At 43.1% G+C, this 19,002-nt stretch overlaps 1 protein-coding gene across 3 annotated transcripts in view; it reads left to right on the forward strand.

The window, feature by feature from the left end:
• MSRA (methionine sulfoxide reductase A) overlaps positions 1–19,002 on the forward strand; it is a 377,340-nt gene that overhangs the window by 234,372 nt on the left and 123,966 nt on the right. For all 3 annotated transcript variants that reach the window (XM_082469049.1, XM_082469048.1, XM_082469050.1), the window contains exon 4: positions 14,290–14,394. In XM_082469049.1, coding sequence (XP_082325175.1) covers positions 14,290–14,394 — 105 coding nt within the window. The remainder of the gene's footprint in view (positions 1–14,289; positions 14,395–19,002) is intronic.

Here is a 19,002-nt window from a genome sequence, read left to right on the forward strand (position 1 = left end):
AAATAAAATAAAATAAAGTTATTAAAATAAAAAATTTTAAAAATAAAAAAGTAATAAAAAAAAGAAAGAAAGCAAGAGCAACCAAACCGAAAAACAAATCCACAATGATAACAAGTGCTAAAGACTATACTAAAAAAACAAAAATAGACAGACAGAACCCTAGGACAAATGGTCAAAGCAAGGCCATACAGACAAAATCACACAAAGAAGCATACACATACACACTCACAAAAGGAGAAAAAGGAAAAAAATATATATATATAAACGGAAGAGAGCAACCAAATCAGTTAACAAATCTACCAATGATAATAAGCTCTAAATACTAAACTAAGATAAACATAAAACCAGAAAAAAATTAGATGCAGAAAGCAAACCCCAAGTCTACAGTTGATCCCAAAGTCCACCGCATCAATTTTGCGATGATTCATTGTCTATTCAGGTATTCCACAGATGCAGGGTACATCACGTTGATTGTGGAGATTTAATCCACTGCTCCTGAGGCTGCTGGGAGAGATTTCCCTTTCGCTTCTTTGTTTTCACAGCTCCCGGGGTTCAACTTTGGATTTGGCCCTGCTTCTGCTTGTAGTTCAACTGAGGGCATCTGTTCCCCACCCAGACAGGACGGGGTTCAAGTAGCAGCTGATTAGGGGGCTCTGGCTCACTCAGGCCGCGGGGAGGGAGGGGTACGGAATGCGGGGTGAGCCTGCGGTGGCAGAGGCTGGCGTGACGTTGCAACAGCCTGAGGCGCACCGTGTGTTCTCCCTGGGATGTTGTCCCTGGATCACAGGACCCTGGTAGTGGCGGGCTGCACAGGCTCCTGGAGGGGAGGTGTGGGTAGTGACCTGTGCTTGCACACAGGTGAAGGCCTTTCTTCTAAGGTGAAGAACAAGATGAGGAGGCCCACTCTTGCCACTTTTATTCAAAATTGTATTGGAAGTCCGAACCAGAGCAGTCAGACAAGAAAAATGAATAAAAGGAATCCAAGTTAGAAAGGAAGAAGTAAACTGTCACTATTTGTAAATGACATGCTCTTATATATAGAAAATCCTAAAGACTCCCTCAAAAAACTGTTAGAACTGATAAATGAATTCAGTCAAATTGCAAGATAAAAAAATCAATACAGAAAAAGTGTTGCATTTCTATACACTAATAACAAACTATCAGAAACAGAAATAAAGAAAACAATCCCATTTACCATTGCATCAAAAAGAATAAAATACCTAGAAACAAATTTAACCAAGGAAGTGAAAGACTTGTATGTTGAAAACTATAAGATATTAATGAAAGAAATTCAAGAAGACACATAAAATAGATAAATGGGAAGATATTTCATGCCTGTGGATTGGAAGAAACAAAATTGTTTAACTGTCCATACTGCCCAAAGCAATCTGCAGATTCAGTGCAATCCCTATCAAAATTCCAATGGCATTTTTCAAAGAAATAGAACAAATCATCCTAAAATTTGTATGGAAGCACACACACACACACAAAAAAACCTTGAATACCCACAGCAATCTTGAGAAAGAAGGGAAAAGCTGGAGGCATTATGATTTCTGATTTCAAACTGTATTACAAAGCTATAGCCATTAAAACAGTATGGTATTGACATAAAAACATACACATAGATCAATTGACCAGAACAGAGAGCTCAAAATAAACCCACACATATATGGTCAATTAATTTATGACAATGGAGCCAAGAATGTACAGTGGGGAAAGGATGGTCTCTTCAATAAATGGTGTTGGGGAAACTGTACAGCCACAAGCAAAAGAATGAACCTGGACCACTGTCTTATACCATACCCATAAATAAACTCAAAATGGATTGAAGACTTGAACATAACATCTGAAATCATAAAAGTCCTGGAAGTAAACATAGGGGAAAAGCTTCTTGACATCAATTTTGGAAAAGATTTTTTGAATCTGATACCAAAATCAAAAGCAACAAAAGAAAAAAATAAATAAGTGGGAATCCACCATACTCAAAAGCTTCTGCACAACAAAGGAAACCATCAACAAAATAAAAAGTCAACCTACTGAATGGGAGAAAATATTTACAAACCATGTATCTGATAAGTGGCTAATATCCAAAACATATTAAAAAACTCTTACAACTCAATAGCATGAAAACAAACAATGTGATTAAAAAATGCTCAGAAGATTTGAATAGACATTTTTCCAAAGAAGACATACAGATGGCCAACAGGTACATGAAAAGATGCTTAATATCCTTAATCATCAGGAAAATACAAATCAAAACCACAGTGAGATACTACCTCACACCTGTTAGAATGACTATTATCAAAAAGATAAGAAATACAAGTGTTGGCGAGGATGTGGGAAAAGGGAATCCTTGTGCACTGTTCGTGTGAATGTAAATTGTGCAGCCACTATGAAAAACAGTATGAAGTTTCCCCAAAAAATTAAAAATAGACCTACCATATGATCCAGTGATTCCACTCCTGGCTATTTATCTGAAGAAAATGAAAACAGGAGTTGAAAAAGATACATGACCCTCCTATTTGTTGCAGCATTATTTACAATAGATATAGGAACAACCTAAGTGTCCACTGATGGATGAGTGGATAAAGAAAATGTGGTAGACATATACAATAGAATATTATTCAGCCATTAAAAAGAATATAATCTTGCCATTTGCGACAACATAGGTGGACCTTGAGTGCATTATACTAAGTGAAATAAGTCAGAGAAAGACAAATACCATATGATATCCCTTATATGTGGAATCTAAAACAAAAACAAAAACAAAACAAAACAACATCAAAAAAAACACCAACAAACAAAATAAGCTCACAGATACAGAGAACAGGATGGTAGTGGCTGCCAGAGGCGGAGGTGGGGTGTGAGAGAAGTGGGTGAAGGGGGTCAATGGTAAACAGAAAAGAAAGAATGTTAAAATTTATATACATTTCTAAAACCTTCTAGTGACCAATTATGAATCAATAGTTTTAACTGATATTTTATAATAGCGATACCAAATGCAGAAAGACATGAGGTAATATTTAAAGCAATTGCAGGAAAAATCATGTGTTTGAACATATTTGACAATGTATTGAGAGGATTTTAACGTTTATTTATTCTTAAAGAGAAAGTTATACAGATCTAGTGTTTGGTGAGAAAGAGAGGGAGAGCAGGAGAGCGGGCGCCGAGGGAAGGCAGTACATTCAAGCAGGTGGAGTTATCAGTTTCAACATAAATATCAAAGTGTATGTCTCATGCACTTTCCTCTGAGGAAAAAAAAGCAACTGTAATGTGGTGTGTGTGCAAAATGAATAGGCAGTTATTATCTTCGGGTGACTTAAAGTAGCTCTTCTGGAAATTCTGCATAAGCAGTGGGAGTTAGCAATGTTGAGCTTCGTATAGGGGTGCCTTTTCTCATCCATGTTATTATGAGTTGAGTGTCGTTTTAGAATATGGAAAAATTACCTGACTTGATTTTAAAAATGCCTTCTGTTGTCATGATTTCAGGGGTTCTCTAGCTGTCTTTTCACTCTGATTTGGAACACTTTTAGAAAACCTTGGTAGCTTACCCAAAGAAACCTATCTTTTCTTGGAGAGCAGTCCATATTGTTCTGTTTGTATTAACCCAGATCCTGAATGTTTGAAAGCTTCTGGCTTTGCATAGTGAAGTTCTGTTATGACGGCATATCCTTAGTAGTGTTACCCAATGCAAGTTTGTATGCCTGACACACAGTGAGGCCAAAAAAACTGGAATGTCGAAGTCTGGAGCAGAGGTAGATTTATTGCAGGGCCGTGCAAGGAGAATGGGGGCTTGTGCCCCCAAAACCCTGAATTCCCCGAAGGGTTTCAGCAAAGCATTTTTAAACGCAAGGTGTGTGGGGGGGCGTGTGGCTGGTTGTTGCAGACTTCTTCCTGTGGAATCCTTTGTTCTTGCAGCCGTCCACGTGGGTCAGGTCATGATGTTCCTGTAAATTTCCAACAAGACACATGTTATTCTCTGTTCTGCCACTTTCAATCTCTATGTGAATGGAAAAGCGTTACACCTTTAAAGGTCAGACCCTTGAGAATGGGCTATCCTGTATATTGCAGGCTATAGGCAACATTCTTAATTTGTAGCAAAAGCAATAGAATACAAAGGTTAAAGTAAAAGAAGCAGTTCTAACATGGAGTCAGATTTGTTCTTCTCTATTACAATAGTATATGGATGTGGAAAGACTAGTTGTGATATCATAGAGTTGATTACTACCACTCAGTTCCTTTATGTCTGTTATTTAGGGCTTTCAACCATACTCCAAGATTGATGGGACAGGTGTTAGTTCCCTCATTTTACAGGTGAGGAACTTGTGACTAGGAAAGGTTAACTGGCTGTCTGGCAGATTATGCCCTCAAGTTCAGGTCTTCTGACTTCGGAGTCAAGGCCCAGTTAACTACCCCACAATATCCTACACCTTCAGCCTTCTCAAAAGTCATTGTGGAGAAGTGAGTAGACCCCAAAAGGTACAGCCTGGACCTGTGAGTAGGAAGAGGTAGATTTGACTCAATAAAGACAGGACATTCCAACAACCGCATGGACTACTTCATGAAATCCTGTACAACCTATCACTTGAAATGGTCATTTGGATGTTGCAATGGGGTAAAACACAATATAGCATTTAGCTAGGTGACCTTTTGTGTCCCTTAAAATTCTGAGACTTTGTTAAAACAAAATCTACTGTCTGGTTTCCTCTCCCTTGTTATAGCCACGTATATCAAATGCCCAGTTTCACGATTCCCTTTTCTAGCTTTCCATCAGAAGTACCTGTCAAGCTTTGTGAGGATACATATGACCAGGTCTGACCCCAGACCTCCTGTATCAGAATTCCAGCGTGGGGTGGAGTGGGAGGTGTGAGAGTATTTTTCCAAAAGTTGCACAAGTGATTCTAAGATGTAGGGTTGTGAACCACTCTTCTTGTGTAGCCCACTAATGACAAGGTACAAGCAGGCCTCATTTTGGATTTTTTGGTATAATTTGTCAGCATCAAGGAGTCATAGCTTCTCAGTGTGCAATACCGTTTTTAATAGTAATCAGGCCATTTAATAACACTGTGTTTGTTCTCTCAGCTGCGAGGATACCATGGTCTCCACTTGGCAGGTTAGTTTTGCTGATATCTCATTATGCCTGCCTATCTCATGGTGGGGTGGGAGTTGGTGCTGGTCTAGGAAATAGACATTGATCAACCCAACCACATAGGTCCTTTCATGTTCTGGAAAAAACAGTTCAAAGGGTGTGAGGGCCAGCCTCAATGACCAGCAGGTTGGATAGAGAAACTAGTGAGCCGCTCACTCCTAGACTAGTTACCTACTAGTTAGCTTTGTAGTAGTAAGAAACGTCCAGTAGCATGAAGAATTAATGGTTGTAGGGTATTGTTTTCCTGAGGAATTTTCTTGATAAAGTACTCCACCGTGTTTACAGCACTCCTCTGAGAGAATAATCACTGAAGGATAAGACACCCCCCGCCCCCCGCCGTGTCTCCCCATGGTGGACCAGAAAAAAATTACAGTTGCTCTAACAGTATTTTTTTCTACTTTTCAATCAATAGGATGCTTTTTAAAGCTTACGTTTTCTCTTTGGACACTTTAAGTGACGATGAGACAAAAGAAAAAAAAAAGCCAAGATAAAATGACAGTATAGACACTCCTCAAATCCTATAATGAACTCCACAGGGCATCCAATTTTGATGTATTAGGATTTTTTTTTATAATGAGTACATTGTTGGAAATCACATTTTCTATCTGCAGGAGCTGGAGATGAAACTGAGCTGACATCTTACCTCTTTGTAGTTGATTAGCAAGAGGAAAGTAGTGGTTTGAATCTTGTATGGGAAAGGGTGGTACTAGTCATCTACCTTTCCCCTTCAAACACCTGGATCTTTTTCTGTGCTTTTTGATTTGGTTTAACGGTTTGGTCTTGTTGGCTGGAGAAGATGAGGGAAATTGAAGAACAGTTATTATTTAATGAAAAAATAACTATAGCTCACTTCTCCCCTCCATCTTGACTGTAGGATAAATAAAATAGAGCAGGTCTTTTTCCTCCAAAGAGCAGTTCTTTACCTGTACTCACACCGTAAGCAGTACTGGCGCTGCAAGAGTCTTTTGTTGTCACTGTATTAACATGTGCCACCTTCGAATCCCTAGCACTTAGCACAAGTACTGGAACTTAGTAAGCATTCAGGAAATATTTATGAATTAATGAGTAAATAAAACATCGTGTTGACCCATATAGTAAGGTGTTCAAATTGCATCAATTGTGTCTAATCCCTTTCTCCAGGTAGTAGCTACGTCCGTTCGAAGATGTATGCTGAGGTTTACATAGAACTCAACGGTTAGGGACAGAGGCAGAGCAGGGCATAGAGGTATGTCTCCATTTAGGGCACTGGTCCTCTGTCAGGTGGGCACGTCTGGGGCTGGCACGGACGCTCATCCAGATGAAGGCTAAGTAAGTGGCAGAAGCACTTAGCACAGGACTCCTCTGATCTGAATGTGTTTATTAATGTCACGTCATGTGCCTGGTCCTGGGGGATGACAGAGGAGAGCCACTTTCCTGGTTCCTCCTCTCAAGGAGCCCGCTTTGTACGTGGGAAGGCTAAGCAAGCACTTGAAGACAGCCGGCACCCAAGTGTTACACTGTGTGTGGCTGATCCCAAGTGCAGTTAAGAGTCCAGGGGGCTGGGTCAGTGGTGCTTGGTGGAGAAAGATCAGTTTTTTGAGTCCCCTCTGTGTGCTGATTGCTGGGCCCTCTCGGCTACATCCATCATCTCCCTCCATCACAGCGACCCGGTGAGGGACCTCAGGGGGCCTGACTCAGTCGAGGAGCCGGAATCTGAGCGCAGCAGAGCTGCCGGCATCCCGCCTGCGGTGCTTTCCCCCGCGCATCATGCCTCTTCTCAAGGTCCCGTCCTCAGGCAGGGCTTCCTGGAGGAAGCAGCACCTACGGGGACCTTGCGAGTAGGAGAGGGCTTGGGTTGCAGGTGGCTGGAGGGAGGGCACTGCAGGCCGTATGTGGGCGGGGCAAGAGGGGCTGGGGGCTGATGTGGGGCTGTGGAGTGTCTGGGTCAGGGAGATGGCGTGGGGAGATGAGGTTGGCATACCCCAGCTGTGGAGAGAGAGGAACTCCGGAGGGCAGAGGACAAGGGTGGGCAGCAGGGACGGGGGTGCGGTGCGCTCTGGCCAAGCCCAGTGCGGAAGCCCCGGCCCCGTGCCCCTCAGCCTGGGTGGAGCCCGGCCGTCTGGCTCTCGATGGGCAACCTGTTGACTGTGAGGTGTGGCCCAGGGCTGGCCCTTGACCTAGAGAGGGGCGGGCAGGCCTCGAGGTCTCTCATTGCCCTGCGGAGACAGCAGAGGCCCGGCTCACGGCAGAGGGGCACCCATTTGGTGCAGCTTCTGCCCGGGGACCGGGTGCTGTCTCCACGGCCTCCCGCCCTCCGCCCCCGCCATTGCAGCAGCAAGGGCCCCAGCCCCGGCAGGTGTGCACGGTCTCCGTCTCTCTCCGCTTTTGTCTTCTGCGTCCCCACCAAGCCCCCTCCCAGAAGGCGGGCTTCCGCCGCCCTGGCTTCCGCTCTTCCTCACACGCTGGGACCACGCAGGTCTCGGCTGCTCGGCTGGGTGGCCCTTGGGTCCCCCCCTAGACGAGCCCACCCCCAGGAGCCCCTCGTGGGCTCAAGCTGCCCTTGGTGCAGGCGGCCCTGCTCCTTCTCCTTCTGGAAATCTCCTGGCCTCGGATTTGCCCACCCCGGTGGGGAGGAGCCAGCACTTTATAGAGAGTTTGGAGTGTAGCTCTCACCTCCCGTCTCGCTGGCTCCGCTCAGCGTGCTCGCTGTGGGATGCTGACCGCCCACCACTGCTGCCCGCCAACCTGCAGTCGCTTGGCTCTGACCAGAGGGAGGTGTCCTCCCGGTGTCCCAGCCCAGGGCGCAGTGGAGGCTTCTGTTCATCTCAGTTCGGCAGCTCTGTGCTGTCTCCTGGCTACACCGACTCTGAGGGACAGAGGTTCTCGTAGGAAGGACATTGTCGACAGCCACAGGGTGGTAGGGCACAACTTCTCCAGGGAGGCAAGATCCCAGCCTCAGCTTCTCCTGGAGCCCTGCTTCTGGAGGTTTCTTTTTACCCAAATTAAGCACCCTCTCATTAAACCCCTGTCCTTTTATTTCTGATTCTAAAGTGGGGACTCGCTTGAAAAACACAGTGTTTCTCCACCACCCTACAGTTCATCAAAAGAGTGACACTCTGGGTCCTTTATGGTGTGGACGAAGGCCGGACCACAGTCCCCACTGGGGCCGGAAGGCGCCGGCTGGGAATGCACCTCAGCACTCGGGTCAGTGGTTGTAGACACTCGACTGATATTTCTATCAGTCGAATGGATAAATAAAATCAGAATTATCCACTTACAGAGATATGCGTTTTCTCCTGCAGTTTAGTCCTTATGGGGAGGGGTCCATGCTAAGGAAACATAAAAGGGTGACAACAATAGAAGCGTCACATTTGTGTATAGAGAGCTGGCATTTTCCCCAGAGCTTTCCCACATATGACCTCATTTAATCTTTATGACTCTTCTGTCACTGAGGTTATTTTTTATTCCTATCTGAAATAGTAGGAGACCCTGGATCACAGTCGAAAAAAGTGTTAAACTACTTGTTTAGAACTATGGCTTAAGTTACGTCTAGTGATGTTAATTCTCATCTTTTCCCACTCCATCACAGCTGAGTAGAGTATAATTCTAATAATTCAGCTTATAATGAGACATAGAGACTTAGACTCCTGTGTGCCAGGCACGGTTCTGACTCCCCACTTTGCAGAAGAGGAAACTGAGGCATCAAGTGGTAAAGTAGATAAAGGGCCTTTGATAGTGGGTATGGGACCCCTAGGTAAGGCATGGCTCATAGCCAAGGAGCTGCGTTTGAACCAGAGTTTTCCTCCCTCCCTGGCCCTGCCCAGGTCACGCAGCTGCCAAGTAGCAGAGCCAGAGCACAGCCCAGGCAGCCTGGCCCGAGCATGCGCTTCTCACCAGAGCACAACACCGCCCCCTGCTCTCGTCCCCCTGCCTTCCTGTCTCACCAGCTCCTGGCCTCTTTTCCGGTCTCATCTGCTGGGTAGGCCACCTCCCTGGTTTCTCCTCTCCTCCCCAGCCCACCGGTAGTAAAAACTAATCATGCTGACCCGGAAGAGTTGAAGATCGCGTTTTCCCCATGGGATGGACGGAACGCCGTCACACAGCGTGGACTTAAAGGACTGGCTGATGTGTCTTGGGGTTGTCTTTAAAAGCACCTGGTTCTGCGGATGACTTGGCTTCCACAAAGCTGTAGCTGACTCTAGATGTGTGATGTTTCTGCCCCCAGAACACTGCCATGTGTGTCTTCTGGGATGTTTTGTCTTGTAAGGAATGACTGACCATAGCCTACCCCTCTGTGTTCCTTCACCTCCCTCTGGGGTCATGAGATAAAGTGACACGGGGGAAATGCTCAGAGAAGACGTTCATCCTTTGCGTTTTTCCTTTCAGGGTATTTTTGAATGACAGTGTTAAAGCACCTATAACACTGCTGTGAACTGTTAACAAGCACATTTGCACATCACATCTATCATGCTATTTGCACGATGTTATGTGAAGAAACAGCTCAAAGTATTTTTAAGATATAGCCTTTTATCTTCGGAAGCACCAGAAACTATTTGCAGATTGGTCTTGGGAATCAAATTAGCCTAACACATGGGTGAGTTCCTGGAGGTGCGGGCATTTCTCTAAGTGGTTCCTGGCCCCTTAATCCTTCTGATCATTTGCACTGTGTATTTTTATACAGGCTCTTGTACTTTGGAGAAATAAAATAAAGAAACTTAAAGGTGAGTTTGACAAGGGCTTCTCCACACTGTTTGTCAATGCAGATGGATCCTGAATTTTAATGGTAGTAGTTTCTTTTAAACAACCAAACCTCTTTAAACCTCTCCACAAATAATGTCAGTGCGCAGATTATGTCTAAAAGTGTTTGCTGGTGAGTGGAAATCTTTCCTGACCCCATACTGCAACCATGAAAGAAGAGCCTAATCCTGGAAAATAGTCTTGACAGCCTGGATGTCAGTTACCTCCACAGCTGTGTTTTCTCATCTGGGCTACTGCCTGTGTGACATTTTGCTGTCACTTGATGACTTCGGGTGTCTACATTCAGGAGCCCAGCTTGGGGTCATAGAACGAGCCAGACCTTGCACCTCCAGTTGAAACCTGGTCGGCTGCCGCTTACCGGCTGTGGGATGTTTATGTGAAAAAACTTGTGGAGAGGCCTTGGTTTCCTCACCTGTAAAATGGGGATGGCATCCCTGTTGTAAAATTGTTGTGAGCAACATCTATGTGCCCATGTTCATAGCAGCTTTATTCACAATAGCCAAAAGGTGGAAGCAGCCCAAGTGTCCATTGACAGATAAATGGATAAACCAAATGGGGCACATGCAAACAATGGAATGTTATTCAGCCTTAAAAAAGAAGGAAATTCTGACACGTGCTTCAACGTGGGTGAATCTTGAGGACATTCTGCTGATGAAATAAGCCAGTCACAACAGGACAAATACAATATGATTCCACTGACATGAGGTACCTAGAGGAGTCAAATTCACAGAGACAGAAGTAGATTGGCAGTCACCTGGGGCTGGGGGAAGGTAAAATTGGGGAGTTAGTGTTTAGCGGGTATGAAGTTTCAATTTTTGCAAGATTAAAAAATGTTCTGGAGATGGAAGATGGTGATGGTAGTACAATGATGTGACTGTACTTAATGCCACTGAATTGTACACTTAAAAATAGTTAAGCTGGTAAGTTTTATGTTGTGTGTATTTTACCTCAGTAGAGAAAAATTGGGAAAAAAAATTAATGAGCATTGAAGAACACCCAGTAGGTAAAGTGCCTGCCATATTATCAGTGTTCAGTAACTAGCAGCAGCTTTTACTAGGGTTTGGGATTGTAACTAATGGTTGCGTGATATCTCATCATGCGGCTGTACCACAATTTGTTTCTTTTTTGTTTGCCTTTTGGATTTCTTATAGTACTCCACGACTGTAGCAATGATGGAATGAATTTTCGTATCTGTGTATGTCTTTTCTATTATTTGGGGTTTATGTCTTTGAGGTGGATTTCCTGGGTCGCTTAATCAAGGTGAATTAATCTTAGTCTTCGGGGCTCTTGCTTCTTATGCCCATGGGGTTTCAGAAGGGTGCTGTCGTTTTCAGTGTCACCACCCAAGTAAGGGCACCAGCCTCACAGTGTCCTCATCAGCACTGGGCACGATTTTAAGCAGTTTTACAAAATGAAATGAGTAAGAGATGGTGTTTTAATGTTTAATATACATTTGTTTGCTTTTATTTGATCACTGAAAATGTTGAGAACTTTTCATGCCTGGATCTGTATTTATTTTTTCCAATGTGTATTGCCTGTTTACATCTTTTGCCTATATTTCTAGTGTGGTTTCAATGCTTTTCTTATCAAATGTTTTTTTGTCATGTTTGTGACACATTGTTGCCATTTTTAATATTCAGACAGTCTTACTAGTTATGTAGTTAAATCATTCATTTAAACATTTCAGAACACAAAAGTATAAGATTTTAAAGTAGATCAAAAATGGTTTTGCAATAACATGGTTATTATACTTAATGAATCTTCTTCCCATAATTCCCTTATCATTCTTTTCATACCTATTAGCATAAAATCTGTTTAGATGTTAACTTACATGACTATAGTATTTGAATTAAAATTATGTAGGCTGACCAATTAAGAATAAAATATTAATAACCCAATATAAAGAAGACATAACAAAAATTAGAGAAAATAAAAAATTAAAATTATTAATAAGCATGATATTTTTTACCTCACTAATAATTAAATTCATTAAAAATAAAATGATAGGGTACTATCTTCCATCTATAAATTTGGTAGGGATTAACAACATTGTGATGATGACTGAGGCTGACCCTCAGATATGCTGCCAGTGGGGAGAGAAAATTGGGTCAACTTTAATGAATAGCAGTTTAGCACAAGGTATCAAGTATCTTTAAAATGTTCATAAACATTGATTTAGAAAATTCCCTTATATAACTAAGGCTAGAGGCAGCCTCAAAAGTGTAGAAAAAATACTTACATTCATACATAAAAATAGGATTCAATACAAATGCCCAATGACAGGGAATGATTGAATAAGTAATAGTACGGCCATCTTTGGAGTGTTATATAGTCATTATAAATGGTATTTCCTAAAAATTTCAGTGATATGGGAAAACACTCACGATATGCTGGTAAGTGGAAAAAGCATGATGCAGCGATTACAATAAAACAAATTGTGTGTCACGGTGCGAGTTTGTGTGTGTTTTGTGTGTGTACGTATCTCGTACATATCTAGAAAGAAGTGCGTAAAAAGTATTGATAGTACTTATGTGGTAAGAGTATCGGTGATTTTTATTTTCTTTTCTATATTTCTGCACATTTTTTAAGCTTCATATTGTTTGCAAATCATCGTTTCTACAATCAGAAATTTTAACTGCTAAGGAAGACTAAAGATAATAAGCAGATCTCTCTCCTTTTCTGGATTCATGTTCCCTTTGCTCTCTTCGCTTTGATATATTGGACAGAACCCTGGACAAGAAGTCAGAAGGTGTTTTTTCAGGTTATGGTCCAGAAATTTGCTAGCTCTGTGACCTTGGGAAAATCTAACTCATATGTACCTGTTTGCCAGTTTGTAAAATGGGGATTTCTGCCTTCCCTGCGTGTACAATTGGAGGGTTGTAAGAATTAAGGTGAGATTACCAACATAGGGGAAAACACTTTTGCAAACTAAGATGCAAGTTCAAAGGATTCCCCAGACCACTGGGAGGTCTGATAATTTGTTAGAAGGACCCACGCAAGTTGAGAGCTGTTATCCTCACAGTTATAGCTGATTACAGGAAAAGGATACAGATCAAAATCAGCTAAAGGAAGAGTCACATAGGCGGAGTCTGGAAGGGTTCCAGTGCAAAGCCTCTGTGTCATCTCCCATGCAGTCAGGATATGTTACCCTCCTGGCCTCCATGTGTGACGATATGCAGAGTATTGCCAACCAGGAAGCTCTCCCAAGCTTTGGTGTCCAGAATTTTTAATTGGGGCTTCATTACATAGGTATGATTGATTGATTGTCCACATGGTTGAACTCAGGCTCTCGGTCAACCGATACTGTGTTACCCAAAGCCGCCACCCTCAGTCACATGGTTGGTCTTTCCGACATGGCAGCCTCTACCCTAGGACTGTTGGCAGCCCTACCCTGAGATTCAGTGTGGCTAGCCCCACCCTAAGAGTATAGGTGTGGACACCTAGTTAGGTGTTAGGACACCTATAGTTAGGACACTCCTATCAGGTATGACCTAGATTACCTACCAGAGCCAAGGCAGAGGCCAGCTACCTGTTTGGGCGAGGCTAAATTCTTTACTACACACAAGGTGACTGAAAGAGATGGAAAACAAATTTAAACATAGAGGTGATGTTAGTATGGAGGGGTCTATTATTTACCGTGTTCTAACACCGTAAAATAAGAGAGGGCATGAATTCCACAGGTACAAGTGGTACTGCAAGTACCTGCTTCCCTGATCCTTAGAACCTGGGGGACCACCTTTGAGAGGGGAGTGTGCTAACAGCGGGGGCCGCAGAGAGGCTTTTGCTACAGTAGTTGTTTACCACAGAGACGAATTAGGCTGAGAAAACACTTACCGTCCTGCTGGGTGTATGAACCTGACCCTCGCTTCAGTGTTAACAGCACAGCAAATATGTCTCTCTGTTAACAAATTTATCTAATGTGAACGAGTTATAAGCCTGTTTTTTTCTTGGGTTTCTCTGTCTGGCACCATCTCCCTCTGTAGTGCAGCTGAGCTTACTACGCACAGAGAAGGGGGGGTTGATAAAAATAAATTGGCTCATTCCCCTTTGCAGAGTTTCAAATCTCTAGCACCATGTCAGGTTGGATCCATAAGGTTTTGTAAGAGTGAGATTAGAAAAATGAAAACCCAAGTTTATTTTCTCATGGAATTAAAAAAAAATTAGAGCACAATGAAGAGAAATCATCATCCTCAGGAAACTTGCTCGAGGACAACCGTGTACTTTTATGGAAAAAGAACCAGCGACAGAGACTTAGGATGAAAGCATTAAAGTACAATTGTGCTCCCAGCCTGCCTTCAGAGGGAAGAATTTCAGCCTTTGTCTAGTGGTTTTTTGGAAACAAATAACTTGTCATAAATTGATGTTGTCAGTAAATTTGGGTTGTACGTTCTGTTTCTTTCAAGGCAGAACTGGCCACGCAGAAGTAGTCCGAGTGGTATACCAGCCAGAACGCATCAGCTTTGAGGAGCTGCTCAAGGTCTTCTGGGAGAATCATGACCCGACCCAAGGTAGATGAGTGAGCCAGTATTTAATTATCTTACTAATTACAGCTGGGATAATTAGTGTTTGAGCTGCATGGAAGAGATGAACCTTGAAATCACACAGGAGCTCAAGAATATGATTGCAGACATTTATTGACGGAGAAGGGGAGGGGCTGGGGAGAAAGAGGGCGAGAGAATAAAGGCACAGCCACTGTCTGCGCCCCTCCCCCCTTTACAGCTGTCAGGGCTGGGAAAATTCCCACAGAGAAAGACACCAGACAATAGAGATTCGTTCACCTTTGATTATTGCATTATTCCTCCTTAATGCAGTCTTTTGTCTACAAAATTAAAGTGTCTTTCTAGCAGCTCCAAAGTTTTCCTGATTTATGGTTCCTTTATTTCCCTGAATTTATTTAGCCTTCCTCATCTTTTGACATTATCAGCCTTTTTTTTTTTTCTTTTAAATGTCTGTGGGTGATTTAAAAAAAAAGAGAGAACATAAAGGTAAAATGCAGTATTCAGTGGTTCTACAATGCTTGGGTTATTTAAATATTTCATTTGTCTTCTTTGGAATTTATTATATGGAGATATTAATATATTTGGGCTGTAAACAATGGTGGTCAGGAATTTTATTTGAATGCACACACAAGCAAAAATCTCATGTTGGCAAATATCATTGTAATATTCAATAATGGAGTAATTTCCAGATTTCATCTTAACAGCCTTACAAGCACTGCTTTGCCAGTGTGATGATCTGATATTATGAGGCTTATGAACTGAAAAGTCCTGTATATTCGATGTGATTTTCATTTAGCAATCGGTCTATTTAACGGAAATATCTTCCCTTTGGTGTCAGATTTTGGGGGAGTGGGTACGCCATGTTGGCTATTTCCTGATGAATGGATGTGTTTTTCCAAATGTGCATTGTGCTTTGGGGTGGGACCTTACCAAGACCCCAGCAGCATAGGTTGGTGAGTCCTGAGTTTTGGTTCCACCTAATGCCAGGGTGGTTTGCCAGAGGGCAAAGGTCAGAGCTAAGGCAAGAACAGCAAAATGATCAACGAGCCAGGGTCAGGCAGGTCCAGGATCCAGGTACATCCAGCAGGGTGGGTAAAGGCCGGGAAGGAGGCCAGGAGCAGGCTCTCCATGACAGTGAAGTCTGGTTGACATGGGGGGATGAGTTCCTGTTGGGGGAGCAGTGAGGTATGGGGCAGGGGGGGTAGAGGACTGATAGGGCAAGAGTACTATCATCAGAAGGTTCTGATGCCACCCCCGTTTGGACTACTGGACTGTCACATCATATGAGAACGGCAAGCCTAATGGCTTAGACACGCATGGCTCAAAGGGAAACTGGTGAGCATCATAAATAAGGGTAGTGACGGCCAGGAACTCACGCCGGGAAGCCTTTGGTCCAGATGGAGCAGCCATTCAGCCTGTTGGCTCTCAAAGCCGAGGGTCAGGCAGGATGCTGAGGGCGCCGAAGTTCTACGTGGAGACACCTATGAGGAGCCCGGGCAAACCTGAAGTCATGGAGGAGCCAGGCTCCCCGCAGGCCCGCAAGGCTGGGTGTGTGGCCTTGGCCCGGCCACCCGTAATGCCATGTCCCGACACAACCACCTTATGCTTGGCCCCCGCAAAATTCCGAAGAGGGTGAAGTCTGTCATCCACTTCTCCCTCCTTACTTCTCTTAACGTCTTACCCATTTTATCACATCTTTACTGGCACACCTCAGTGATTAGGTCACGAGTTCTGGCCCCTGAATCTCAGGGGAATTCCACCTTCAACAGAACTTTAGGAGAACCTCTTGTTCTCCCCATCCCGTGGGTCAGATTTGTCTCAACTTTGCCTGAGTCCTCTTTGAAATTCTTGGTTTACTATCTGTATTAATTTGCTAAGGCTGCCATCATAAAGTATCACAGACTGGGTGTCTTAAACAACAGAAATTCATTTTCTCACAGTCCTGGAGGCTGGGAGTCTGAGTTGAAGGCATTGGCAGGGCTGGTTTCATCTTGGCTTGTCGATGGCTGTCTTCTCCTCATACAGTCTTCCCTCTGTGTGTGTCTGTGTCCTGATCTCCTCTTTGTATAAGAACACCAGTCAAACTGGATTAGGGCCCACCCAAATTACTTCATTTAATCTTAATCTTTAAAGGCTCTATCTCCAAATGAAGTTACACTCTGAAGTATTGGAGGTTAGGGCTTCAACATGTGAAGTGTGGGGAGAGGTGGGACACCCTTTAGCCCATAACACTGTCCAATAATGTAATAGGTTGATGTGGTGTTCTTCCAGAGGTATTTTTTTTTTCTAACAGGGTGTTCATAGGCTCATAGACTGGAAGAGACTTTAGAGGTCATCTGGTTCAACTCCAGCTTCAGTTCTATGAGTCAGAAGATGAAGTCGGTAATGATGGAATGATGGGGGTCACAGACAATGGGACTGGAATGTCGAGTGACCTATTTTTTACACTGATATTTTGGACAAATTATACATGTAGGAGGAGAGTGTTTCTACCCTTGTGTATATTTGTTTCTGCTTAGAATAGTGCTTCATGTAATATATACAGTCACACATATTAAATCACAAGATTTCTGATCTTCCCGCATTATTATTAGAATTACTTTTTTAGATAGTTCAGTGTAATGGACCATGGTAACAATCTTCTTCTGCCTTGTAGGGTTTCCTAGGACCCTTCTGGAAATAGGGCCAATGGAGTGATCATATGATCCAGGCCTGATCAATCAGTATCTTTTCCTATTGTCAACACTGTTTGATCCAAAGAACAGGCATGTGACCCAAGCAGAACCAGCTAGAGTCCTTCGCTGGGACTGTCGTATGCTCTCAGTTTGTTGCGGCTGCAGGGGCAGGTGCTCTGTATGGGGAATGACGTGCCCACCCGAGAAGCGAGGGAGGAAGGTGAGCAGAGACGCTGAGAGATGAGAGATGCGAGGAGAAAACCCTCAGGAGGCTCTGAGGCCCTGGGACTCCTCATTCCTGCAGCTCCTCCTGCAATTCTGAGAGCTCGCCTGTGAGCTCTTCAAGCTAGGACAGCTACTAGGTATTCCCTTCCTTTTTTTAACTTGAGCTAGTTTGTTGGCTTTCTATTACTTCCAACAACAACAAAAACCCTAACTAATCCACTTACTCAATTTAAACAATGAGCATTATGCTCGATCATTATATTCAGTAACTGTTAGTTAACCATGTTCATCTGGCTCCATAAATCAGAGGTCTAAAGCCATTTGAATGGTTTTATCATTGACTCAGACACCGAGGGGCGGACACTAGAAATTGTTTCTTCAAGAACTGTTGGTGGTTTGATTGGAGGTTTCGTGGTAATTCAGAATTAGGATTTAGGATTTGGGACATATGGCCTGAGAACATATCAGATGCCTTTTCAATATTTCTGAAGTATTGTGAAAGGCAAGCATTCATCAATGACATTTATCTTGTGTCTGCTCTTTTTGCCAGGTATTCTGCTAAGTGGTGCTAGATCACTAAGTGGTCTGGAATAAGAAGCAGTATCCAACATTTTGGTTAACACACAGGGAAGATACATTTCTATAGGAAGAAAATAGTTTAATCCCAATAAACTGAGATCAAATGAGCATTCACATAAATGTGTATAAGATCACAGACCAAAATGTTAACCTGAAATAATTAAAACAAGTATTGGTTAACCCTGGGAGATTAAAAGCAAAAACATAAGTTCATAAGAAGTCTGGTATCGATGGATTTAATATTTCCAGGGAACTCTGAAGGTCTAAAACGTGTAATCATGTAATTTTTCTGAGGTAAGAATTTGAAGTCCACTTGCTAAAGGATGGGCATGCAGCAGGAGATAGCTGAGCTGCAGGTGAACTTGGCCATCTGAACACAACTTCTTAATTCTCTACCTGAAGTCACATGGTGACTCTTACCACATTTCACAGTGAAAAGTGGCCCAGAAAAGAAAAGCACCCAGTAGAGCAGGTGGGGGAAGTAGAGGCGTGTAAGACTGATTACTCTTACTCAGAAAATGGACACTTGTAAGGACAGAAGCATGTTGGCTTTGGTGGAGACTCTGGTCTGTGAAGCAATAGTCCATTGTAGGTTCTTTTCAGAAACAAGAGTAAGTGATTCCTCCACCTGCATGAAGAATGCTCTTACCTGTACCAGAATTACTTATCAACAAAAAGACAAAACTTAAGTAAAAGTTGAGATGACATTGATCTTCAATGTGATGATAGGCCCGCCCCAGACACACACGATTCTCAATAGCAATAGGCCTCAAGAGACATGTATTTTAATTAGCATGTTGAAAGGCTTTACTGCCTTGTTTATAAAGTTATGAAGGATTTGCAGGGGCCACTAAAAATCTTTAGTTATAATTTACTTCATTTTCTGGGAGAAGCAATCTCCTAGAGTGGTATTAGCAAATGCGGGCTTTTTGCTAATGACAAGGGTCTAATATAGTAGAAACAGCAAGGATTGAAGCTTAAGTTCCCTTTCAATTAAATCAGATCTTCACGGTATAGACCAGACAGAGAAAATCCTGCACGTTCTTCCCTGCTTGAGGGTACTAAAGCAGCTCTCACGGCATCTGTCCCAGTGGAAAGGAGGAAATCCCCGTGGTCCACCAGTTTGAAGGGAGCAGAG

The sequence above is a fragment of the Balaenoptera physalus genome, assembly GCF_965194825.1.
Source record: "Balaenoptera physalus genome assembly, chromosome: 7".
Classification (NCBI taxonomy): domain Eukaryota; kingdom Metazoa; phylum Chordata; class Mammalia; order Artiodactyla; family Balaenopteridae; genus Balaenoptera; species Balaenoptera physalus.